General features: G+C 57.0%; 2 protein-coding genes across 3 annotated transcripts; both read left to right on the top strand.

Annotated features, from left to right (window-relative positions):
• Positions 1-4272: 4272 nt before the first annotated feature.
• On the top strand, positions 4273-14889 carry CERCAM (cerebral endothelial cell adhesion molecule). The gene is given in 13 exon segments (XM_038745462.1): positions 4273-4445; positions 7648-7758; positions 7990-8107; positions 8445-8579; positions 8880-9014; positions 9016-9085; positions 9456-9575; positions 10916-10992; positions 11072-11178; positions 11787-11919; positions 12718-12845; positions 13571-13774; positions 14620-14889. Coding segments are annotated over 12 exon segments (1551 nt in total). The 5' UTR covers positions 4273-4445; positions 7648-7684; the 3' UTR covers positions 14870-14889.
• A 1208-nt stretch (positions 14890-16097) lies between these two features.
• Positions 16098-26202, top strand: CFAP157 (cilia and flagella associated protein 157). Of its 2 annotated transcripts, none has more exons than XM_038745463.1 (10): positions 16098-16179; positions 17718-17922; positions 20391-20662; positions 21254-21407; positions 22726-22993; positions 24220-24350; positions 24671-24821; positions 25278-25438; positions 25557-25734; positions 25982-26202. In XM_038745463.1, exons 2-10 carry the CDS (start codon positions 17780-17782, stop codon positions 26051-26053), a joined length of 1530 nt encoding a protein of 509 aa, XP_038601391.1. In that variant the 5' UTR covers positions 16098-16179; positions 17718-17779; the 3' UTR covers positions 26054-26202. The 2 variants fall into 2 exon arrangements, with proteins under 2 accessions (XP_038601391.1, XP_038601392.1); XM_038745464.1 differs by having other exon boundaries at positions 16148-16179; positions 17749-17922.
• The last annotated feature ends 223 nt before the right edge of the window (positions 26203-26425 follow it).

A 26425-nucleotide genomic window follows, 5' to 3' on the forward strand; every position in this document is an offset into this window, starting at 1 on the left:
AGGGAAGGCCTCCTGAAGGAGGTGAGCTCTCAGTAGGGCTTTGAAGGGGGGAAGAGAGCTAGTTTGGCGGATGGACGGAGGGGGGGCATTCCAGGCCAGGGGGAGGACGTGGGCCGGGGGTCGATGGCGGGACAGGCGAGAACGAGGCCTAACAGTGAGGAGATTAGCGGCAGAGGAGCGGAGGGTGTGGGCTGGGCTGGAGAAGGAGAGAAGGGAGGTGAGGTAGGAGGGGGCCAGGGGATGGACAGCTTTGAACCTTCATTCAAAGGTTGATAGGCAACGACTGGAGATTTTTTTGAGGAGGGGAGTGACATGCCCAGAGCGTTTCTGTAGTCACCCAATGACTCTCCCCACCTTCGAAGCCTCCCATTCCCATTCCTCTGCTCTTTCCAACTAAGGACTGTTTGCCTTGAGTAGTGGGAAGTCTGAGGACGCTCACCCCAAGATCCCTTGTTTCACTTTTCCTGACACTGTCACTTCATTAAACGGTGTTTGTTAAGCGCTTTACTTCGCCGATCCAAGTCCCGCGACCTGGAGGCGGGAATTCCGGAGGGGCAAGATGGAACCCGGGCCTGCCACCGGAACTTGAGGTGACAACTGGAGGAAGTTTGTCATATTCCAAGGGTTAACGGGTCATGTCTCTTCCAAACAAGGTGAGTTGCCAGGAGGAAGCCGAACTCCAGGTGAGTTTAAGAGAGGGCAGAGGTTGTTTGGGTCTATTCTTGGGGCAGAAGGCGAAGGCCGAGCCCATTAGGAAGCGACATAGTATAATAGATAGAGCCCGGATCTGGGAGTTAGAAGGTCGTGGGTTCTAATTCCGCTCCACCACTTGTCTGCTGTGCGACCTTGGGCAAGTCACTCATTCATTCAATCGTATTTATTGAGCGCTTACTGTGTGCAGAGCACTGTACTAAGTGCTTGGGAAGTACAAGTTGGCAACATATAGAGACGGCCCCTACCCAGCAGCGGGCTCACTCTGGGCCTCAGTGACCTCATCTGTAAAATGGGGATTAAGACTGCGAGCCCCACCTGGGACAACCTGATGACCTTGTATCTCCCCAGTGCTTCGAACAGTGCTTGGCACATAGTAGGCGCTTAACAAGTACCATAATTATTATTACCCCGGTCCACCTGGGATCCATCCCAATGACTCTCCCCACTTTCAAAGCCTTACTGAAGGCACATCTCCTCCAAGAAGCCTTCCCCGACTAAGCCTTCATTTCCTCTTTTCCCCCTCCCTTCTGCGTCGCCCAGCCCCACAGCACTTAGGTACTTATCCACAATTTATTTATTTATTTTATCTGTATGAATGTCTGTCTCCCCCAGCAGCATGGCTTAGCGGAAAGGACACGGGCTTGGGAGTCAGAGGTTGTGGGGTCGAATCCCGGCTCTGCCACTTGTCGGCTATGCGACTATGGGCAAGTCACTTAACTTCTCTGTGCCTCAGTTACCTCATCTGTAAAATGGGGATATAAAATGTGAGCCCCACGTGGGACAATCTGACTACCATCTACCCAAGTGCTTAGAACACTGCTTGGCATATAGTAGGCGCTTAATAAATACCATAATTATTGGAAGCAGCGTGGCTTAGTGGAAAGAGCCCGGACTTGGGAGTCAGAGGTCCTGCGTTCTAATCCCGACTCTGTCACTTGGCAGCTGTGTGACCTTGGGCAAGTCACTTCACTTCTCTATGCCTCAGTGACCTCATCTGTAAAATGGGGATGAAGACTGTGAGCCCCACATGGGACAACCTGATTACCCTGTATCTGCCCCAGCACTTAGAACAGTGCTTGGCAGATAGTAAGCGCTTAACAAGTATCAACATTGTTATTATTATTATAAGCTCGCTGTGGGCGGGGAATAATAATATGGGCAGGGAATATGTCCATTATATTGCTGTGTTGTACTCAGCACTTGGAACAGTGCTTGGCACTCAGTAAGTGCCTAACAAATACCATCATTATTATTATTCTAGACTATTATATGTTCTAGACTGGGAGCCTGTTGTTGGGTAGGGATTGTCTCTATTTGGTGCTGAATTGTACTTTCCAAGCACTTAGTACAGTGCTCTGCACACAGTGAGCGCTCAATAAAACGATTGAATGAATGAATGATTCCTCTCCCAATAATAATAATAATGGCATTTGTTAAGCATTTACTACGTGCAAAGCACTGTTCTAAGCGCTGGCGGGGTGGTTACAAGGTGGTCAGGTTGTCCCAAGTGGGGCTCACAGTCTTCATCCCCACTTTACAGATGAGGCCACTGAGGCACAGAGAAGTTAAGTGACTTGCCCAATGTCACACAGCTAAGTGGCGGAGCCGGGATGAGAACCCATGATCTCTGACTCCCAAGCCTGGGCTCTTTCCACTGAGCCACGCCGCTTCACCCCACCCCCATAACTCCTTGTCTCCCAGGGGCTCTGTCTGGCCTGTTCTGGTCCCTGCAGGCCCCTGCCTACCTCTGTTTGCCCCCGATGAGCCCCTACCCATCCCTGCCCATCCTTGCCTGCCTCTGCCCATCCCTGCTGACTCCTACCCACCTCTGCTTGTCCCCAACAGGCCCCTACCCACCCCTGCCCATTATTGCCTGCCTCTGCCCGCCTCCAGCTGCCCCTGCCTGCCTCTGCGCACCCCTGCTGATCCCTACCCGTTTCTGCTTGCCCCCGACAGGCCCCTGCCCATCCTTGCCCACCTCTGCTGGCCCCTGCCCATCCTTTCCCACCTCTGCTGGCTCCTGCCCATTCTTGCCCACCTCTGCCCACCCCCTGCTCTCGCCTGCCCGCCCTTGCCTGCCTCTGCGTGCCCCTGCTGACCCCTGCCCACCTCTGCTTGTTCCCGATGGCCCCCTACTCACCCTGCCCATCCTTGCCCGCCTCTGCTGGCCCCTGACCATCCTTTCCCGCCTCTGCTGGCCCCTGCTCATTCTTGCCCACCTGTGCCCACCCCCTGCTCTCACCTGCCCACCCTTGCCTGCCTCTGCGTGCCCCTGCTGACCCCTGCCCACCTCTGCTTGTTCCCGATGGCCCCCTACCCACCCTGCCCATCCTTGCCTGCCTCTGCTGGCCCCTGCCCATCCTTTCCCGCCTCTGCTGGCCCCTGCTCATTCTTGCCCACCTGTGCCCACCCCCTGCTCTCACCTGCCCACCCTTGCCTGCCTCTGCGTGCCCCTGCTGACCCCTGCCCACCTCTGCTTGTTCCCGATGGCCCCCCTACCCACCCTGCCCATCCTTGCCTGCCTCTGCTGGCCCCTGCCCATCCTTTCCCGCCTCTGCTGGCCCCTGCTCATTCTTGCCCACCTCTGCCCACCCCTTGCTCTCACCTGCCCGCCCTTGCCTGCCTCTGCGTGCCCCTGCTGACCCCTGCCCGCCTCTGCTTGTTCCCGATGGCCCCCCTACCCACCCCTGCCCATCCTTGCCAGCCTCTGCTGGCCCCTGCCCACCCTTGCCCGCCTCTGCTGGCCCCTGCCCATCCTTTCCCGCCTCTGCTGGCCCCTGCTCATTCTTGCCCACCTCTGCCCACCCCCTGCTCTCGCCTGCCCGCCCTTGCCTGCCTCTGCGTGCCCCTGCTGACCCCTGCCCGCCTCTGCTTGTTCCCGATGGCCCCCTACCCACCCCTGCCCATCCTTGCCCGCCTCTGCTGCCCCCTGCCCATCCTTGCCCGCCTCTGCTGGCCCCTGCCCACCCATGCCGGCCTCTGCCGGCCCCTGCCCATCCTTGCCGGCCTCTGCCGGCCCCTGCCCACCCTTGCCCGCCTCTGCTGGCCCCTGCCCATCCTTGCCCGCCTCTGCTGGCCCCTGCCCACCCTTGCCCGCCTCTGCCGGCCCCTGCCCATCCTTGCTCGCCTCTGCCGGCCCCTGCCCATCCTTACCCGCCTCTCTGTGCCCCTGCTGACCCTTACCCGGCTCTGCTAGCTCCCGACGGGCCCCTCCCCATCCCCGTCCCTCCTCTGCCGCCTCCGCCGGTCCCTGCATGGCCCTCCCCGTCACTGTCCGCCCTTGCCCGCCCCCTGCCCTCCACCGCCGTCCCGGGCAGGGTCGGGGGGAGGGGAGTGTCCCGGGCCTTGTCATCGATGTCGTCAGGGCTGGGCTGGGCCTGGATCCCAGCTCGGGCCCGATGCCCGGCCCATTCCGGGGCTTGGCTCCCCCCTGGGCCCCCTCGCCGGCCCTCGGCTCCTCGCACCCATCCGTCCATCCGTCCCTCCCTCCCTCCCTCCCTCCCGCTGCTCGCCATGCCCCCGCCTCTGGCCGCCCTCCTGCTCCTCCCGTTGCTGGGGCTGCCGGTCCCGGGCCGGGCCACCGGGCAACCGGGGGGCCCGGCCACCGGCCCACCGCCTCTGGACCCCTCCGTGCTCATCGCCCTGCTGGCCCGCAACGCCGCCCACTCGCTGCCGCACTTTCTGGGCGCCCTGGACCGGCTGGACTACCCCAAGGGCCGCCTCGCCCTCTGGTGAGACCGACAGGACGCCCGGGAGCCCTGCCCACCGAGCCCGTTTCGGGGTGGGGGGCACGGCCGGGGCATCCGCCCCCTCCACCGGCCCAGGGCTTTCGAGCCCGACCCGGGGTCGCCCGGGGAGCTTGCATTCATTCCATCGTATTTATTGAGCGCTCACTGTGTGCAGAGCACTGGACGAAGCGCTGGGGAAGGACAAGTCGGCGACAGACAGAGACGGTCCCTCCCCAACAACGAACTCCCAGTTTAGCGGGGGGAGACAGACAACAAAACAAGTAGACGGGTGTCGATACCATCATTCATTCCTTTCATCATATTTATTGAGCGCTCACTGTGTGCAGAGCACTGGACGAAGCGCTGGGGAAGGACAAGTCGGCGACAGAGAGAGACAGTCCCTCCCCAACGACAGGCTCCCAGTCTAGCAGGGGGAGACAGACAACAAAACAAGTAGATGGGTGTCAATACCATCATTCATTCCTTTCATCATATTTATTGAGTGCTCACTGTGTGCACAGCACCGGACAAAGCGCTGGGGAAGGACAAGTCGGCGACAGACAGAGATGGTCCCTCCCCAACGACAGGCTCCCAAGTATAGCAGGGGGAGACAGACAACAAAACAAAACACGTAGACGGGTGTTGATACCATCATTCATTCCTTCTATCATATTTATTGAGCGCTCACTGTGTGCAGAGCACTGGACAAAGCACTGGGGAAGGACAAGTCGGCAACAGACAGAGACGGTCCCTCCCCAACGACGGACTCCCAAGTCTAGCAGGGGGAGACAGACAACAAAACAAAAAAAGTAGACAGGTGTCGGTACCATCATTCATTCCTTCTATCGTATTTATTGAGCGCTCACTGTGTGCAGAGCACTGGACGAAACGCTGGGGAAGGACAAGTCAGCAACAGATAGAGACAGTCCCTACCCAATAACGGGCTCCCGGTCAAGAAGTTCCCAACCCCTATTGCCGGGGACCAGCTGGCTCTGAGACCCACAGAGGTGCCGGTTCTGGGACCCGTGCCCACGGCGGTGCCCCTGGGGTGCCCTATGACCTCTCCCTGAGTTCAGAGGCATCCCAGGCCTGGACCCGCCCGTCCTGCCCCTGCCCCTGAGGCTTGTTGGTGGTTGGGCCCATGCCCCTTGCAGGAGGAACGGCATGAGTTGGGGTGTCCCCCTCCCCTCTTGGGTGAGGGGATGGCAGAACCCCCTCAGGGAATCCTGCCAGGCTCCTTAGAGGGTGGATCCCTTTCATTCAATCAATCAGTAGTATTTATTGAGCACTTTCTGTACACGGAGCACCGCACTCAGTGATTGGGACAGTACGATACAGCAATATTAGCGGATATGTTCCCTGAGTGGATTCCCCCCACCCCATCCGTTCCCTTAGTAAAGGCCACGTCCCTCTCCTGATCAGCCCCAGCCCTCAATCTGGGACCGAGCTGGGGTCGGGGTGATGATTATTGGGAACACAACAATCCGCCTCCCCTGACCCCCCACCCTGGGAACTACCTCCCTCAGGTCAAAGTTCAAGGCAGGGAAGTGGAGGCCCCTGCAGTGGTCCCAGGCCCTCTCCGGCCCCTCCCGTGTTTCCCCATGGAGTCCCAGGAGACCCTTTTGGCGGGAAGGGGGGAGATGGTGGGCACAGGGGCTCAGGGGGCGACCAGGAGGTGGGACTGGAGCTCTGCCATCCGCAGGATGGGGTTGGGCATCTTTCCACTTCTGGAATTCTAGCTCTTTGGGCAGGGAGTTAAACTGGGGAGTGGGGTTGTGTACCCCCACTCCGCACTGTATCTGTGTGTGTGTCTGCGTGTGTGAGCGGGTATTGTTGGGGAGGAGTGGTGTGGGGTGGAGCAGGGGAAGAATGGTTGGCCCTGCAGCCTGTAATTTGGGGAGCAGGGAACTTTCCAGCTGTGAATGACACGTTGTTTTCTCAACTCTCCTGGGGGCTGCTCTGGGCCGGGCTGAGGCCTTAAGGAAAAAGAAACTTTTTAAAATGAGGACTTGGCCCAGGGCAGGGGGGATCCCACCATTGGGTGACCTCTCAGGAACCACTGGGGGAAAAAAACAAACAAAAATTTGTGGCCTTTATTAAAGAGCTTACTATGTGCCAAGCATTCTCTGTAGGAGATGCAAGATATTCAAGTCTGAAACAGTCCTTGACATTCACAAGGCTCACGGTCTGAGTAGGAGAGAGAACAGCTATTGAATCCCCATTTTACAGATGAGGAAACAGAGGTACAAATGACTTGCCCAAGTTCAAACAGCAGGCAAGTGGCAAAGCGTGCTCCTTCTGCTAGGCCACACTGCTCCTCAAACACAGAGGCTGCACTTTTCTTCCTAAGAACTCTCATCTCTACACTGTCTTGACATTTCTTTTATGGTACTTGTGCTTATTATGTGACAGGCACTTTACTAAGCGCTGGGGTAGATATTAGTTAATCAGGTTGGTTACAGTCCCTGAGGGGCTCAAAGTCTTAATCCCCATTTTACAGATGAGGTAACTAAGGCCCAGAGAAGTGAAGTGACTTGCCCAAGGTCACACAGCAGGCAAAGTGATGGAGCTGGGACTAGAACCCACGTTCTTCTGTCTCCCAGGCCTGTGCTGTATCTGCTAGGTTATGCGGCTTCTCTACTCGCACACCAACCTGTAGAGAGGGAGGAGGCAGATTACTTTCTCCATTTCACAGACCGGTAAACTGAGGCCGAGAGAGGTTGTTTGGCCAGGCTCATGCAGTGAGTCACTGGCAGAGCCAGTATTTGAACCCAGGGCTCCTGACTCCCAGCTCTCTTTTCATCAGCTCTGAAAGCCTTGGCAATCTCCCTCCCCTTCCTTCATCTCCCACACCAAGGCCCCTTTCAGACCCTTGCTGTGGCCCAGGAGGGCCCCGTTGGACAGAGGGAGAAGCCAGGACTCCAGGGTGCCCGGTGGGTCGGCCGCCGAGCTTGGACAGAGGCCACCACTGTTCTGATTCAGGGCTCTGCCCCCGCAGCCACGTCACTTCCAGTTGAGCCGCTGTCTCGTCAGGGCCCCTGGACTCTCCCCGTGGGACCGTCTGGGAGTCCCTTTCTGGCCCAAGAGTTTCACAGAACAGAATTCCAACAGTCCGTCGTCCCTGCCCAGACCAGAGATGCCCCCAGGGGGGTTGGTGGGGGGCGGGGTGCCACCGTCCCCCCACCCCAACTCCAGTCTGCCACAGGTGCGCTACGGACCACAACGAGGACAACACGACGCAGATGCTGCAGGAGTGGCTGGCGGCCGTGGGCAAGGACTATGCCTCAGTGACGTGGCGTCCCCAAGGCGAGCCTAGGTGGGGAGCCGGAGGAGGAGGGACGGTGGGGTGGTGATGGAGTAGCGAAGATGGGGGATTGTGATGCTCTCTACCTGTTGTGCTGCTTGGGGAGAGGACTAGGGGCCTAGCCTGAGCCCCTCCAAGGGTCCTTCTGCTCCCTGAGGGCCCCGCTTTGCCCACTCCCACTCCATTGGAGTAGTGGACAACTGCCCCATGCCCTGCCCGGTCTGGTCTCTGACCCCCACACAGGTTGTACCCGGAGGAGGAAGGCCCTAAACACTGGACCAGGGAGCGCTACCAATTCCTCATGGAGCTGAGGCAGGAGGCCCTGGACTTTGCTCGGGCTTGGGGGGCTGACTATATCTTGGTAAGCAGGGGTGGGCTACCCAACCTCTTCCCCCGACCCCTGACCCAGGAAACCCCGGTGCGGCTGGCCGGCGGGATCCCCTGTCCCGGGTCTCTGGGCCGGACCCTGGGTCAGGACAGGTTCCTGGACAGGATCTCTCCAGCCTACGCTCCAGATCGCATCAGATTCCCCGGGGGATCTCCTAGCGGGATGGACGTCCTCCCTGCCGGCCTGGATCTCACTTGGGCCTGGATGGGAGGGGTACTCCAATTCCAATGCGCCCCCTCCCAGCCCCGGTCAATTCCGGGGTGGGAGGAAGATTAGGGTTTCGGATGGAGCCGGCCTCTCCCTGCTTCAGTTTGCCGACACGGACAACATCTTGACCAACAACCAGACGCTGCGCTTCCTGGTGGAGGAAGGGCGGTCGGTGGTGGCCCCCATGCTGGACTCCCAGACCTTCTATTCCAACTTCTGGTGCGGGATCACCCCCCAGGTGAGGCTCTGGCTGGAACCCGGACCCCCCCCACCTCCCCGGCCAGCCCCTACAGCACCTGGGACCCCCCCCACCATGTTCAAAGGCTGAGTCTCCTGGGCTGCAGGAGGCTGCAGAGGGCATCAGGGCAATGCGGGAGGGGGCTGCTGGGACCCAGGAAGGGACTAGGAGCAGAACTGGGAGCTGGAGAGGATTTCTTGGAGTCAGGGAGCAGTATGGGGGTGTGGAGCAGGGGGCAGACTGGACTCTGCTCCCCCTCTCCACTCCTTCCCCAGCTCCAGGGCGGCCCTGTCCCCCCAGGGGTATTACCGACGCACGGTGGAATATTTTCCCACCAAGAAGCGGCAGCGGCTGGGCTGTTTCTCAGTCCCCATGGTCCACTCCACTTTCCTGCTGGCTCTCCACGGGGAGGGGGCCGCCCGGCTTGCCTTCTACCCCCCCCCACCCCAACTACACCTGGCCGTTCGATGACATCATCGTCTTTGCGTTCTCCTGCCAGGCTGCAGGTGATGGGCAGGGAGGGTTGGGAGTCTGGGAAGGGGAGGAGGAGATGGAGTGGCTGTTGGGGTCTGGGGAGGGGTGGGAGGAACTGAATTTGGAATAGAGAAGGAAGCAGAAGGAATTATCAGGGAGCTAGCCCACTGGCCCATCAAGCTAGCTAGGTACCAGAGCGCTTGGGTCCCCATCCTCAACCGTGCCCCGATCACTCCATGCCTCAGTTGCCCCATCTGACCCGGATAAAACTTCTTCCTGCCCCTCATGGGTTCCCAGTGGGAGGGATGAATGAGGGCAGCAGGCAGAGGGGAGGATGGAGGAGGAGGGAGGGCAGAGCTTCTGGAAGATTCCTGACAAGCCACCATCTCACCTCTCTGCCAGGTGTCTCCATCCACGTCTGCAACCAGCAGCGCTTCGGCTACATGAACGTGCCCGCCCAGCCCCACCAGAGTCTGGAGGACGACAGGGTCAACTTTATCCACCTGGTCCTGGAGGCCATGGGTGAGGGGGCATGATCACCAGAGTCTCCGCCCACCCCATCTCCCTTGCCCCTCAAGCTCCGGCTATAGACAATTCATGCTGTGGTGGGAGGAGGGGGTGCTGGGACTCCTGGCTTTGCTCTTCCTTCCCAGCTCTAGTCCTGTGGATCCCAACCCACCCCTCCAATCAATCAATCAATTTTAGAGAAGCAGCATGGTGAAGTGGATAGAGCATGGCCCTGGGAGTCAGAAAGGCATGCTTTCTAAACCTGGCTCCACCACCTATCTGCTGTGTGACGTTGGGCAAGTCACTTCACCACTCTGTGCCTCAGTTACCTCATCTGTAAAATGAGTTTTGAGTCTGTGAGCCCCACATGGGACAGGGACTGTGTCCAACTCAATTTGCTCGTATCCTCCCCAGCACTTAGTACAGTGCCTGGCACATAGTAAGTGCTTAAGAAATACCATCATTGTTGTTATTATTATTTATTGAGTGCTTACCGTATGCAGAGTACTGTATGAAGCTCTGGGGAGAGTACAGTATAACAGAGCTGGTAGACACATTCCCTGTCCACAAGAAACTTACAGTCTGGAGGGGGAGACAAGAGATTAAGATAAATAACGGCTATGTACATAAAATGCTGTGGGACTGCATGTGGGGCGAGCATGGAGATCAGGATGTGATGGGGATAACGTGGGGGTCAGGATGGGAGTAGAGACAACATGGGGATCAGATGAGGATAGCTTGGGGGTCAGGATGGGATGGGGATAAAGTGAGGGTCAGGATGAGAGGGAATAGAGTGGGGATCGGGATTGGATGATGAAAGCACGGGGGTCAAGATGGGATGGGGAATGGGTGGGGACTGCAATGATGTTGAGGTGAATAAAGGGTAAAAATTCAAGTGCAGTGGTGGCACAGAAGGGAGAAGGAGCAGGGGAAAATGGGGGGTTAGTCGAGGAAGGCATCTTGCAGGAGATGTGATTTTAATAAGGCTTTGAAGGTGGAGAGTGGTGGTCTGTCAGATTTGGAAGGGGTGGGGGTACCAGGCCAGAGGCGAGACAGGGACAAGGGGTCACTGGGGAAATAAATGAGATCGAGTTATCATGAGTAGGTTGTTTTGTACCTGGGTTAGAGATTCTTTCTCAAGGCTTGAAGGATGAATGAGGCAGCAGGGTGGGTTGGGCATCATTTCGGCGGGAGGAATAAGGCAGCGGGGTGGGTTAGCTCCATGTTTGAGTGTAATCCCTTCCTGCCCTTCCCTCTCCATCGGCATTCACAGTCCGAGCAAGGGAGCAGGGTCACTGTGGTCTTCCCTGAAGGACGGGAGGAAACCACGCCTCATCCTGTCCTTTCTGTTGCAGTGGATGGCCCCCCCATGCAGCCTTCAGTCCACGTGTCCCTGCCCCCCAAGAAGCCTAGCCAGATGGGATTCGATGAGGTAAGTGTTTCTTGGGGTTCAGGGGCTCCTCGCTCCCCCCAAAGCCCCTCGCAAACTTCCTCCCCGGCGCCGCCTCTAGGTGTTTGTCATCAACCTGGCCCGCCGTCCAGACCGAAGGGAGCGGATGCTGAACTCACTGCACGAGTTGGAGATTGCGGGGAGAGTGGTGGAGGCCGTGGACGGCAGGTGAGGGCTCGGGGGCGGCCCGCCCACCCCCAGAGGCCTGGCTCTGCGCCCCCGACCCTTCTGCTTAGCCTTCTGGGTCTACTCTCTAGGCTCCAGGGTGGAGGGTCCGTGGCAGAGAGGAAAGGGGGCGTTCTGTGACCTTGGCTTTGGGGGTACACGGAAGAGAGGAGGTTTCACTAGGCTGGAGTCTCAGGAGATGGGGATGAGCTGCCCCAGCCCAGCCCTCCTCTACGACTCATCCCTCTCAGAGTGGTGAGGTGTTCTGGGGCTCAAGGACTCATAGTTAGGCATCCAATGCCCCCAGTTAGCCCCCGATCTAGGGATCTTCCCTTAGCTCTGCCCACTGCTTTCCCCCCACGAGAACAATAGAGGAGCAGCATGTCTAGTGGAAAGAGCACAGGTCTGTGTCTGAATTCTGGCTCCACCACTTGCCTGCTTTGTGAGGTCGAACAAGTCACTTAACTTCTCTGTACTTCAGTTTCCTTGCCTGAGAAGTGGGGATTCGATGCCCCTGTAGACAGTGCATCCCAGGTGTTTGATACAGTACTTGATGTATAGTGTTAAGTAAATACCATAATAATAATAATGATGATGATTATTGCTTCCAGTGCCCTCAACAGCAGCACCATCAAGAGTCTAGGTGTGGATCTGCTCACTGGCTACTATGACCCTTATTCCGGCCGCACGCTGACCAAGGGGGAGGTGGGCTGCTTCCTAAGCCACCATGCTGTTTGGGAGGAGGTGAGGGCCTGGTCCTGGGGGGTGGGAGAGGGGCCTGGGGGGGACAAGATGAGGGAGATGCCTGGAGGGGAGGTGAGCAAGGAGGTGCCCAATGAGGGTGGGAAGGTAGAGGCAGGATGGGGCAGGAGGGGAGATCTGGGGAAGTCCCCTCTGGCAACCCTGCCCTGTCCTGGATCGCACCCTATCTCTGCTCTCAGCCTGGTTCCCATGCTGATCCCCACCCTTTCCCCATCCCATCTTGACCCCTGTGCTTTCGTCATCCGATCCCGATCCCCACTCTATCCCTACTCTCATCCTGACCCCCACGTTATCCCCATCCCATCCTGACCCCCAAGCTATCGTCATCTGATCCCGATCCCCATGTTGTCTCTACTCCCATCCTGACCCCCACGTTATCCCCATCCCATCCTGACCCCAAGCTATCCTCATCTGATCACGATCCCCATGTTGTCTCTACTCCCATCCTGACCCCCACATTATCCCCATCCCATCCTGACCCCAAGCTATCCTCATCTGATCCCGTTCCCCATGTTGTCTCCACTCCCATCCTGACCCCCACGTCATCCCCATCCCATCCTGATCCCCATGCTTGCCCCATCCCATCCTGATGCTCGCCTCATCCCATCCTGACCCCCACATTATCCTTGCTCCCAGCTCAGTCTCCATGCTCTCCCTGCTCCCAACCCGGTCCCCACACTACCCTCATCCTATCCCTGTTCCCTCGTTCTCCCCACCCCATCCTGGCCCCCACGATATCTCCGCCTGCTCCCGGCGCCCACACTGTCTCCGCCCCTGCAGGTGGCAGCTCGGGGCCTGGGGCAGGTTGTGGTGCTCGAGGACGACGTGCGCTTCGAGGCGAACTTCAAGCGTCGACTGGAACGGCTACTGGTGGAGGTGGAGGCCGAGCAGCTGGAGTGGGACCTGATGTATGGGGGTCTCGGCGGGGAGGGGGAGGGTCGAGGACGGAGGGCAGCGCAGGGGGCACTACACCGGGGATCACGTGGGTGCCGGGTTGCGAATCCGGGGCGTGAAGCAGCAGCAGAACTCCCCCTCGTCGTGTCTCACCTTCAGACGGCCTAGGGTTTGTAGAGCCCCTAACGTCGGGAGAGACCAGAAAGCAGCTCCCCACCTACACGTCTAAGGCTGGGATCGGGAGGGGAGAGGGGTGTGTGGGGAGTATGATCCCAAGCATGGCTCAGTGGAAAGAGCCCGGGCTTGGGAGTCAGAGGTCATGGATTCCAATCCCGGCTCCCCCACGTGTCTGCTGTGTGACCTCTCTTCACTTCTCTGAGCCTCAGTTCCCTCATCTGTAAAGTGGGGATGAAAACTGTGAGTCCCACGGGGAACAATGTGATCACCTTGTATCCCCTCCAGCGCTTAGAACAGTGCTTTGCATTCATTCATTCATTTAATCGTATTTATTGAGCACTTAATGTGTGCAGAGCACTGTACTAAGCGCTTGGGAAGTACAAGTCGGCAACATATAGAGGCGGTCCCTACCCAACAGCGGGTTCGCAGTCTAGAATGGGGAGACAGGCAACAAAACAAAACATGTGGACGGGTGTCAAGTTGTACAGTTATGGTTTGCACATAGTAAGCGCTTAACAAGTCCCGTCATTATTATCATGGTCTCTGAATCTCCTCCCTCTAGCTACTTGGGGCGGAAGCAGGTGACGTCGGAGGAAGAGGAGGCCGTGGCAGGCGTCCACAACCTGGTGGTGGCCCACTATTCCTATTGGACCCTGGCCTACGCCCTGTCGCTTAGTGGGGCCCGCAAGCTGCTGGCAGCCCAGCCCCTCGGCAGGATGCTACCTGTGGACGAGTTCCTGCCCATCATGTATGACAGACACCCAAAGTGAGAGCCAGCAGGGGCGGGGCAGGGATGAGGGGGAGGGTCCGGGAGGAGGAAAATTGGCAGAATGAACAACTGTGGAGGACCTGGTGGCCGGGTCAGTGGGGAATTGGAGCTACGTAAGGGTGGGGTGGGAGCTGAGAGTCAAATCGTGTGGGCCCTGAGAGACGGGAGACTTCCTCTGGTGGAAACCCCCTTGACAGTGGAATGGGCATCGGTGAGCATGCACAGGGTCTCGCCGACGCCCCAAGAGATGCGGGGTCGGGAGCAGGTCTGCCTCGGAGGGAGCCGAGGGCCAGTGTCTGCCGGAATCCGACCGCGGCAGCTCCAACTCCTTCCCTCCTTCCCCCGATAATCAGAAGCAGCTGCTGGGTCACATTCCCCCCGCCCCCATCCCTCCCACCCCCACCCCCAGCCCTGGAAAAGACAACTCAGCAGCCCCAGGGCCCCCCTCCAGGCTGGGAAGCGAGGGAGGAGGCGGGAGCCTCTCGGATGGATGGCAGATCTGCAGCTCTGGATCAGAACCCAACAGGGGGAGGTCCTGGGCTGGATCCCCGCCTGTGGGGAATGGGGGGGATGTCAGTCAGCATGTTCCTCTCCGTCCACTGGTCCTTCTTCCTGGCTATTCTGCCTCCTTGGCTCCATCCCCCATCAAACTAGGCCTCAAGCAGGAGCTGGAGCTCCAGGCCGGGAGGCCTCCGTATCCGCCCACCCCTCTCGAAGATGTAGCAATAATTTGTACTCTGGGTTAAGAGTTTATGACGTGTTGAGCCTCGTACTGAGCTTCGTGTATCGAGCGCTGGGGCGGGTGGAGCCGGCGTGACCTTCCCCCTCCATTTCGTCCCCAGCGAGGATTACAAGCAACATTTCAGTCCCCGGGACCTGCGGGCCTTCGCCATGCACCCTAGTCTGGCCTTTCCCACGCACTATACCGGGGACGCCCAGTGGCTCAGCGACACGGAGACCTCCACCATCTGGGACGACGACACCAGGGCCACGGGCTGGAGCGGCTCCCAGAAGACCCTGAAGGACACCCGGCTCGATGGCGGGGGCAGCAGCGGGCACAGCCTGCGCCCTACCTCCCGGGACGAGCTGTAACCCCGGGAGCCGAGGGCCGGGTTCCGGGGATCCTCCGGCCGGGTGCCCTCCGGAGCTTCAGGCAGGTTGCGCCGGAGGGAAAAGAGGTACCTACCTCCGTGGACCCAGGCAGGCAAGAATTAAGTGAAGTCCCCTGAAAGTCGATAACAGGGCCGCCCCTGCCTCAGTTTCCCCCATAGAGAGCGGCTCCTTCCCCTTAGCAGATATCTTGGGCCCCTCTGCCCAGGGGCAGTTCCTCCCCAACCTTACACAAACGCGCACGCGTGTGTGCTTTCTCTCAGGATTGGCCCTTGGCCCAGAGGGTCTAGGGTGCACCAGGGGTCCCCTGTTCTGTACCCCCTCACTGGCGTTACCCAATCTTCAAGTGACTTCAAACGATCCAGTGAGGCGCATCTAATGAATAGTTTCCCTCAAAGGGTAATGGTGCCTTTTGGGCATTTGGCAGGCACAAATAGCCCCTTGCTGATCGGGGCATGCCAGTTGGCATGGCAAGCTCCTGGTTTAAAGGATAGGGGCTGTGCCCCCTGCCCTCCCCACCCAAAACAGGTAGCTAGGAATGTCCGGACATGGCTGGATCTCTGCTAGCCTTTGCTCTTTCCTTGCTAGGGATGTCTCTACCCTCCTGCTGTATCCATAGCGCCTCTGGGCCTGCTGGGAAAGGGTAGAGCCAGCTAACTGGTGCCACCGTGGATGTGGGGATGCTTCTTTGGATATCCGGATGGCTTCCCTGGAGCGGGAGATCTGCTGGGGGTTGGGGGAGGTGAGGAGAGGGTGAGTGGGTGGGTGGGGGCAGGTTCTCTTCTGGGATCTGATTCATGGAATAAAGTGGAAAAAAATTCTCCAAAGAAACAGCCCCTGGTCTCCGTCTTGTAGCTCCCCCTGCTTCATTCCCTCTTTCATTCTGTTTTCCTGAACATAAGCGGAATGAAAGAGCTGGGGGAGGCTTTCCCAGGGAAGAGCTGGAGGAGCTCCAGGGCCTGAGCGGGGCAGGGGACCCCGGGATGGGCAAGCAGGGGAGCCAGGGGGATGCGCTTCGCTAGGGCGGAGGGGAACCGGGCCACCGCCCTTGTGTTCCTTGGGTCTGGTCTCCCCAGTCCTTCAGCCCGACTGAGGCCGTCCCCGTTTTCCCCTCCTTGGTTCCGTGCAGCCCTGAGTGCTTTAGCCTTGATGCCTTGGGCAGCTGCCCAGGACTATTCTTCCTGCTCATTGCCAGGGCTGCGTGTGAAGAACAGCTGGAGTTGGAGCAACTGGGAAACTTGACTCGTCTTTTCCTCCCAGACCTGTTCTGGCCTTGCTGGGAGACCCTGGAGGTAGTCCATCTCTCGGGGCGCCCGTTTCCCCTTCTGTCCGGAAACAAGGGCAATCCCTGCCCTCTCCTAGTGCCTGGTGAGATCATGTCTGCACAAGGCTGGAAGGGAAGGGAAGGGGGAGAGCTCTGGGGCTCGTTGTCAGCCTCCTCCCTGCCTCTAGTGGGGACAAACTTAGGCAAGGAAGAGGTAGGGGTCTTTGAGATGCCACAGATTAACTTCTCTGGGCCTCAGTTTATCTGTAAAACAGGGATTCAATACCAGTTCTCCCTCCCAGTTAGACGGTGAGCCCTGTGTGGTGTGGGACTGGGTCCGACCTGATTATCTTGTAACTCCCCCAGAGCTTAGGCCTGTTTCTGGTGCAGAGTAGGTCCTTAACTAGTACCACAGTTATGATTATTAGGTTTTTAATCCCGGCTCAGCCACTTGTCTGCTGTGTGACCTTGGGCAAGCCGCTTAACTTCTCTGGGCCTCAGTTCCCTCATCTGCATAATAGGGATTAAGACTGTGAGCCTCATGTGGGACAATCAATCAGTTGCATTTATTGAGCACTTACTGTGTGCAGGGCATTGTACTAAGCACTTGGGAGAGTACAACACGATATAATAATAATAATAATAATAATGATGGCATTTGTTAAGCGCTTACTATGTGCCAGGCATTGTTCTAAGTGCTGGATGGGGGGAATACAAGATAATCAGGTTGTCCCACATGGGGCACACAGTCTTAATCCCCATCTTCCAGGTGAGGGAACTGAGGCACAGAGAAGTTAAGTGACTTGCCCAAAGTCACAAAGCTGAAAAGTGGCAGAGGTGGGATTAGAACCCATGACCTCTGACTCCCAAGCTTGTGCTCTTTCCACTGAGCCACGCTGCTTCTCAATATGACAGGCATATATATGTGTATGTATATATACACATATGCAAAAATGTATATATAGACATATATATAGACATATATATAAAACAATATAATATTATCTGTCCATAACAAGCTTACAGTCTGAGGGGTACAGATATTAATATAAATAGCATGCAGATATGCAAATGATAATAATAATAATTTAAAAAGTGCTGTGGTGATAGGGGGGAAGAGGATGACAAGGACTGTGTCCAACCTGATTATTTTGTATCTACCCCAGTGTTTCTCGCAGTGCCTGGCACATAGTAAGTGCTTAACAAATACCGTTTAAAAAATCAGACGTCCCGATTTCTAGCCCTCCAAGAGGGGTGGCTCGTTGCCAGGGGGCTCTAAGCGGGCTCACTGGCAGGTCCCGGCCAGGAGAGGTGCAGAGCCCCACTCCAAAGTGCTTGGTACAGTGCTCTGCACATAGTAAGCGCTCAATAAATACGATTGATGATGATGATGATGATGATGAGTGAATGAATGGACAGCTTTGGGCCTCCCAGCCCTTCCTCCTCCAGGGGCCCCGGGAATCCTGCCCAGAATTGACCAACCCTTGGGAAAGACCCCTCCCGCTCCCCTCTCATCCCCCCTTCATCCCCCCCTCCCACCCTGACTCCTGTTGCTATGTACAACAGCTGCCTTAGCGACGGGCTGGCTTCTCTCAAGAGCCGCAGCAGGCCTGCCAGGGCCTGTCACCATGCCGCCGAAGGAAGGGGAGAAGGGCAAGAAGGGGGCCAAGGAGCCGAATCCTCTCAGCAAACCCCCCGAGGAGCCCCTCACGGAGGTGACCCGGGAATTCTACCTCATCCAGATTCGGGATCTGGAGAGCCGGCTGGCCAGGTGGGTGATGGGGAGCCCCGGGAGGGAAAGTCCCCCGAATGTCAAATGGGAGCGGAATCTTCCAAGCTCTCCTGGGGCCGTGGCTGATAATAATGATGGCATTTGTTAACCGCTTACTATGTGCCTAGCACTGTTCTAAGCACTGGGGGGTTGTCCCTCATGGGGCTCAGTCTTCATCCCCATTTTACAGATGAAGGAACTGAGGCACAGAGAAGTGAAATGGCTTGCCCAAAGTCACACAGCTGACAAGTGGTGGAGCCGGGATTTGAACCCATGCCCTCTGACTCCCAAGCGCCCGGCTGCTTCTGCAGGGGAGACGCATGAGGGGACGGAGACAGGAGGATAGGGTTGAGGCCAGGCCGGTCCTTCCCCCACCTCCCTGCCTCCGCGGCCCCCTCGGGGAATCACATTTCGGTCGTTCATTTTTTTATATTAACAACTGTCTCATTCATTAATTCATTCAATCGTATTTATTGAGCGCTTACTGTGTGCAGAGCACTGTACTAAGCGCTTGGGAAGTACAAGTTGACAACATATAGAGATGGTCCCTACCCAACAATGGGCTCACTCCCCACCTCCTTAGGTTGGAAACTTGTCGTGGGCAGGGAATTCATTCATTCATTCAATCGTATTTATTGAGCGCTTACTTTGTGCAGAGCACTGTACTAAGCACTTGGGAAGTACAAGTTGGGAATGTGTCTGTTTATCATTTTATTGTACTCTCCTAAGCGCTTAGAGAAGCAGCATAGCATAGTGGATAGAGCATGGGCATGGGAGTCAGAAGGCCATGGGTTCTAATCCTGACTCGGCCACTTCCCTGCTGAGTGACCATAATAACAACAATGGTATTTGTTAAGTGCTTACTATGTGCCACGCGCTGTACTAAGCACTGGGGTGGATACAAGCAATTCGGGTTAGAAACGGTCCCTTTCCCACTTAAGGCTTGCAGTCTCAATCCCCATTTTACAGATGAGGTAACTGAGGCACAGAGAAGCAAAGTGACTTGCCCAAGGCCACACAGCAGACAAGTGGCAGAGCCAGGATTAGAACCCCTGACCTTTTGAATCCCAGGCCCATGCTCTACTCATTACGCCACACTGCTTCCTAGGCACATCACTTCGCTTCTCTGGACCCCAGTGGCCTCATCTGTAAAATGGAGATTGAGACTGTGAACCCCACGTGGGACAGGGATTATGTCCAACCCGATTTGTTTATATCCACCCCAGCGCTTAGTGCAGTGTCTGGCACATAGTAAGTGCTTAACACATATCATAATTATTAGTAGTAGTAGTACAGTGCTCTGCACAAAGTAAGTGCTCAGTAAATACGATCGAATGGATGAATGAATTTCTTGCTCAGGAGTTAGGAAGCCTCTTTTGAGCCCAGCACAATGTGGTATTTGTTAAGTGCCTATTATGTGTCGAGCAGAGTTCAAAGCATTGGAGTAGATCCAAGCCAATCAAGTTGGGCACAGTCCCCGACCCACATGGGGCTCACAGTCTAATAAGGAGGGAGAACAGGGTTTGGATCCCCATTTTACAGTTGAAGATTCTGCCGCAGAAAAGTGGCAGAACGGGAATTAGAACCCAGATCCCTCGACTCCCAGGCCCCAGTTCTTTTTCCCCTAGGCCATGCTACTTCCCTACTTACCCTACCTTTGGTCCAGCCCTGCCTCCGCCCCCTACTTTTTCCCATTCCTTCTACCCGACCCCAAAATCCCGAGGCACGCAGCACGCGTTATGAAGTCCTGGACCAAACGTGGGGAAAGATGGAAGTAGAGGCGGAAGAGGAGAATCCAGAGCCCTAAGTCATCATCATCATCATCATCATCAATCATATTTATTGAGCACTTACTATATGTAGAGCACTGTACTAAGCGTTGGGGAAGTACAAATTGGCAACATATAGAGACAGTCCTTACCCAACAGTGGGCTCACAGTCTAAAAGGGGAAGACAGAGAACAAAACCAAACATACTAACAAAATAAAATAAATAGAATAGATATGTACAGGTAAAATAAATAAATAAATAGAGTGATAAATATGTACAAACATATATGCATATATACAGGTGCTGTGGGGAAGGGAAGGAGGTAAGATGGGGGGCATGGAGAGGGGGACGAGGGGGAGAGGAAGGAAGGGGCTCAGTCTGGGAAGGCCTCCTGGAGGAGGTGAGCTCTCAGCAGGGCCTTGAAGGGAGGAAGAGAGCTAGCTTGGCGGATGGGCAGAGGGAGGGCATTCCAGGCCCGGGGGATGACGTGGGCTGGGGGTCGATGGCGGGACAGGTGAGAACGAGGTACGGTGAGGAGGTCAGCTTGGGCCAGAGCTGGGGTTTGAAGGTGTGATCCCCCCGGAGTGAGGGGCGACGAGGAAGTCGGAGGAGGAAGCTCCCGGACAGGGCGGTGGTGGAGGAGTATGGGGGGCCCGGAGATGAAGACCCATAGTGAATCCCACCTGCCCTGCCCTCAGGTACCAGCGGAGATGGGACGAGTTGGTGGTGGAGGAGAAGCTCTTCCGCCTGGAGTTTGAGCAGCTGGCCAACAGCAAGAAGGAGATCGTGGCCTTCCTCAAGCGCACCCTCAACCAGCGGGTGGACGAGATCACCGACCTGAATGAACAGCTGCAGGGCCTGCAGCTCTCCAAGGAGGCGGAGAAGGACGCCTTCGAGGCCCAGCTGGCTCAGGTCCGCCATGAGTTCCAGGAGACCAAGGACCAACTCACCACGGAGAACATGGTGCTGGGTGAGAGTCCTGGCTCCAGGAGGAAATCTGGCTGCCTCTGCTGGGCTGGGTCTGCTCGGAGGGAGAGGAGGGTGCCGGATTCCACCCTCTTCCGCAGTGGAGGGGGCGGAGGCACGGCCTAGCGGAAAGAATCCGGGCCTGGGAGCCGGAGGACCTGGGTTCTAATCCCGGCCCCACCGCTTGTCTGTTGTATGACCTTGGGCAAGTCACTTCACTTCTCTGGGCCTCAGTCTGTAAAATGGAGTTGGAAACCGTGAGTCCCACGTGGGACCTGATTTACTTGTAGAGTGCCAGGCACATAGTAAGTGCTTAACAAATACCGCAGTTATTATTATTGTCTGTTGCAAGTCACTTCATTCCTCCGTGCCTCAGTTCTCCCTCCTACTTCGACCGTGAGCACTATGCGAGGCAGGGACTCTGTCCAACCTGATTCACTTGTATCTTCCCCAGTTCTTGAAACATAGCAAGTGCTTGACAAGTGTCATTAGAACAAACAAAAACCAAACGCAGGGCTGGCTTCCATCCTCTGGTGGTTCCTGGGGCCCACGGGAGAAGCCAGGCCTTCTCGCTTATCTGGCTTCTGGCATGCAGGGGGGAAGCTGGCTGCCCTGGAGGACTTCCGACTTCAGAAGGAGGAGCTGATGGCCCAGTTTGCGCTGCTGGAGGAGCAGCTGAAGAAGCAGGAGTTGGAATACAAGGAGCACATCTACCACCTGGAGAAGAAGGCCGTGCTGGACAAGGACAAGTCAGTAATAATAATCAATCAATCAATCAATCATATTTATTGAGCGCTTACTGTGTGCAGAGCACTGTACTAAGCGCTTGGGAAGTCCAAGTTGGCAACATAGAGAGACGGTCCCTACTCAACAGTGGGCTCACAGTCTAGAAGGGGGAGACAGAGAACAAAACAAAACATATTAACAAAATAAAATAAATAGAATAGAGATGTACAAGTAAAATAAATAAATAAATAGAGTAATAAATACGTACAAACATATATACAGGTGCTGTGGGGAAGGGAAGGAGGTAAGTTGGGGTGGATGGAGGGGGGAAGAGGGGGAGAGGAAGGAGGGGGCTCAGTCTGGGAAGGCCTCCTGGAGGAGGTGAGCTCTCAGTAGGGCCTTGAAGGGAGGAAGAGAGCTAGCTTGGCGGATGTGGGGAGGGAGGGCATTCCAGGCCCGGGGGATGGCGTGGGCCGGGGGTCGATGGCGGGACAGGCAAGAACGAGGCACCATGAGGTAATTGTGTTGTTAAGGGCTTACTATGTGCCAGGCGCTGTATTAAGCGCTGGGGTGGATACAAGAAAATCGGGTTGGACACAGTCCCTGTCCCACATGGGGCTCACGATCTCAAACCCCATTTTACAGATGAAGTAACTGAGGCCCAGGGAAGTGAAGCCATTTGTCCAAGCAGACTAGCGGCAGAGCCGGGATTAGAACCCATGACTGTCTGACTCTCAGGCCTGTGCTCTATCTGCTTAGGCGTCTAGGGGTTGCTGTGGGGCACTGCCCCGAGGCTCCCAGAAGAGCCGGGGCTCTGGGGCAGGAAGGCCACAGGGAAGGAAGGGTAATCAAGCAATCAATGGTATTTATTGGGCACTTACAGTGTGCAGAGTACTATAATAATAATAATAATGATGGCATTTATTAAGCACTTACTCTGTGCAAAGCACTGTTCTAAGCGCTGGGGAGGTTACAAGGTGATCAGGTTGTCCCACGAGGGGCTCACGGTCTTCATCCCCATTTTACAGATGAGGAAACTGAGGCCCAGAGCAGTGACTTGTCCAAAGTCACACAGCTGACAATTGGCGGAGCCAAGATTTGAACCCATGACCTCTGACTCCAAAGCCCGGGCTCTTTCCACTGAGCCACACTGCTTCTCTATACTAAGCACTTGGGAGAGTACAGCGGAATCGGTAGACCCGTTCCCTGCCCACAGGGAGCTTATAGTCTAGAGGGGGAGACAGACGTTAATACCGATGATGGATTTCAGGTAAGTGGAGTCAGGCCTCTGCCCGGGGGGAGGTGGGGCCCCCATTGCCTGGTCTTCTCTCGCCCCCACAGCCTGAAGAAGGAGATCATCCAGCGGGTGAACACCGTGGCGGCCGAGTTCCGCAAAATCTCCTCCAGCCAGATAGCGGAGACGACCAGGCGGGCCATCCGGGAGAACATGACGGTGACCCTGCAGCTGGCCAGCACGTCCTCCCGCAGCCTGGCCCTGCTGCAGGAGAACGAGCAGCTGCACTGCAGCCTGCGGGAGATGCGGAAACAGCTGGACCTGCTGCAGTGCACGGAGAAAGCCATGGCCAAGAGCAGCCTCGGCAACAAGAAGGTGGGCACGGGGCTCCGGGGGAGAGGTGCCACCAGCAGGGTCTAAGCTGGTCATGGGCAGGGGAAGGTGCCTGCTTATTGTGACGTGCATTCATTCATTCAATCGTATTTATTGAGCGCTTACTGTGTGCAGAGCACTGGACTAGGCGCTTGGGAAGTACAAGTTGGTGACAGAGATGGTCCCTACCCAACAACGGGCTCACAGTCTAGAAGGGGGAGACAGACAACAAAACGAAACATGTGGACAGGTGTCAAGTCGTCAGAATAAATAGAATTAAAGCTAAATGCACATCATTAACTGAGACTGAGTCCCCTCCTTCCTCTCCCTCTCCATCCCCCCGCCTTACCTCCTTCCCTTCCCCACAGCACCTGTATATATGTATATATGTTTGTACATATTTATTACTCTATGTATTTATTTATTTTACTTGTACATATTTATTCTATTTATTTTATTCTGTTAATATGGTTTGTTTTGTTCTCTGTCTCCCCCTTCTAGACTGTGAGCCCACTGTTGGGTAGGGACCGTCTCTATATGTTGCCAACTTGTACTTCCCAAGTGTTTAGTACAGTGCTGTGCACACAGTAAGCGCTCAATACGATTGAACGAATGAATGATTAACAAAACAAATAGATGGTAAATATGTACAAGTAAAATAGAGTAAATAGAGTAATAAATCTGTACATACATATATACAGGTGCTGTGGGGAGGGGAAGGAGGTAGGGCGTGGGAGAAGAGGAGGAGGAGAGGAAAAAGGGGGGATCAGTCTGGGAAAGCCTCTTGGAGGAGGTGAGCTCTCAGTAGGGCTTTGAAGGGAGGAAGAAACCTAACTTGGCGGATGCGTGGAGGGAGGGAATTCCAGGCCAGGGGGAGGACGTGGGCCGGGGATCGACAGCAGGACAGGCAAGAATGAAGTACAGTGAGGAGGTGAGCGGCAGAGGGGCAGAGGGTGCGGGCTGGGCTGGAGGAGCGAAGGGAGACACTGTACTCTCCCAGGCGCCTAGTACAGAGCTCTGCACACAGTAAGGACTCAATAAATATGATTGAATGAATGAATGAACGGGGAGATTGAGGCGTTCCTGGGGCTGTTTTCCCCCGTGTAAGATTTCCTGCTCCTGCAGCGGTGGTGGGCCATACCGGGGCCGAGGTGGGCAGCTGTCTATCCGTCATCCGTCAGTCCAGCCAGGAAACACCTTCACCCCCCACACCTCTCCGTCCTCCCCAGATGATCCAGCTGCTGAGCGAGAAGTGTCGGGAGCAGCAGCAAGGGGTGGAAGAGGCTGGTCAGCTGAGGAAGGAGCTGGGCAGGCTGAAAGTCGCCTTTAAGCAGCTGCAGAGCACCAACCAAGCCCTGAGGTAGGTGGTCCCAAGCCCCTCGTCCCCTCCCCGTCCCTTGTAGAAGCATCAGGATTCAAACCAGCTTTATCTGCTCAGGAAAAGTCTGCCTCCCTGGGAAAGGGAAGGAGCTTAGAGGCTTGTTGGGATGAGGGGAAAGGACCGTGATGTCCTGTACCCTCTCAGCATCCTCTGGGTAGCCTCCTGGCCCCCCCTGATCGGGACCTTTGGTCAGGTGGAGCCTGTGGCCCTCTCCCTCCTAGTGGACTACCTTCCTCACCTCCCGGTAGCCCCCTCCCTCCTAGTGGACTCCCCTCCTTGCCCCCACCCCCCCGGCACAGGAAGGAGGTGAAGCGGCTGGAGGAAGAGGTGGAGCAGCGGAAGGAGGAGGGGCAGCGGCTGGACCAGGAGCTGGATGGGGAACTGAAGCAGAGGCAGAACCTGGAGCAGGTGTTAGCCCAGGCCACCTACTCCCTCAAAGACATCCTGTCGGTGAGTGGCTGGCAGGCGAGGGCCTGGGTGCCAAACACAGCTGGGTCCACCATGCGGGGCGGTGGGACTCCCGGGTCCTAGCTGGCACATGACCGCACCTGCCGGCTTCAGGCTTTTTCCTCCAACTCACGCGAGCCGCCTGGCTGGCTGCTGCCAGCCTCTAGACCCGCCGGCCCCCTGCCTGACCTCGACTCTTCCTCCCGTCGCTGCTTATTGTTAGAGTCCTGAGTGCTTAGTAGAGTGTTCTGCACACAGTAAGCATTCAATAAATGCAACTGAATGAACGAATAGTCCGGCTGACCGAGAGGACTGCCTGGCCTGACCCCAGCCTAGAGACCAGGCTGGCTTGATCTGTGCCAACCTCCCCCGGATACCCAGCAGCCTGGGCGGGCGCCTTTGGGGTGGCGGACGTGTCTGGCGGGGCGGCCCGGTTGGCTGAGGTCTCTGTCCCGGCAGGAGCGGCCACCCGCGGAGGATGGCCACTTCGATGTGCGGTTCCAGCTGCGGCGCAATGAGCTGCTGCAACGCCTGCTGGTCCAGCTGAGCAGGATCGCGGCCGCCCAACTGCACGTCCCCGAGTTTGTGCCCCCGCCGGCCGCCGAGCCCCAGGAGCAGAGGTGAGCGGTGGGTGGGGGCAGATGCCAGAGGAAGTGGCACAGGCCCCAGGATGGGCAGAGGGGCTGGAAGTTGGGTCAGCTCCCATGCACTGACGGTCCCTGGCCCGCCTCTCTCCAGCCCTGCCGAGTCCCCGCTGGGGCCCCTGCTCCAGCAGCTGGGCAGAGTGGCACACTACAGGCCGGGGGACCTGGGGCTCATCCCCCGCCCGCTGCCCGCCCACCCCAACCCCCACGACATCGCCCTGCTCTCGCGGACCAGCCGGCTCGGCCCCCTCCGGGCCTCCATCACCTCCCAGGTGAGTGGGCGGGGGAATCCCCCCGGAATTGGGGGAAGTGGGGAGGGGGAAAAGACGCCTGTGGTCACGAACTGGAGGAGGGAGAGGGCAGAGGATGGATAGGAGGAGTCCCCACCGCCGGGGAACAAGGGGCCCAGAAGGCAGCGAGCTCTCGCCGCCCACGCCTGTCCTGGCTACCCTGCTAGGGCAGGCTGGGGCTGTTGGTTTGGGGTCTTCAATTCCAGTCCCCCCTCTTTTTCTTTTTCAGACCTCTGTTCCTCCCCACAAGAAGGGGGCAAAGCAGGGCAAGCTGCCTGCTCTCCCACGGCCCAGCCAGTAGGAAAAGGAAGGACGCATTTATCCCTCAAAAGACACTGGCTGAGTCCAGCTCGGCCTGACTCCCCGCCTTTATTCCCCTCCCTCCTCGGGGTCGGGGGGCACTCGGTGGGTGGGGGGTGAGGACCTGTTCTATAAAGCGGCTATTTTACAGAGTGAATGGGCAGGTCTCTTTGGGGTGGGGAAAGGCCCTGGGGATGGCAGAGGCCTGCCTCACCCCTCCCGATCGCTCTGCCCAAACCACGGAGGAGGTCTCTGTCCCTTCTGGAGCTCAATGCCATCCCTAGAGGATTGTGGCACTCGTTAAGTACTTACTTTGGGCCGAGCACTGAAAAAAGGATGAGGCAGACACAAGACTATCAAATCAGACCCAATC

This window comes from Tachyglossus aculeatus, chromosome 4 (genome assembly GCF_015852505.1).
Source record: "Tachyglossus aculeatus isolate mTacAcu1 chromosome 4, mTacAcu1.pri, whole genome shotgun sequence".
Taxonomy (NCBI): domain Eukaryota; kingdom Metazoa; phylum Chordata; class Mammalia; order Monotremata; family Tachyglossidae; genus Tachyglossus; species Tachyglossus aculeatus.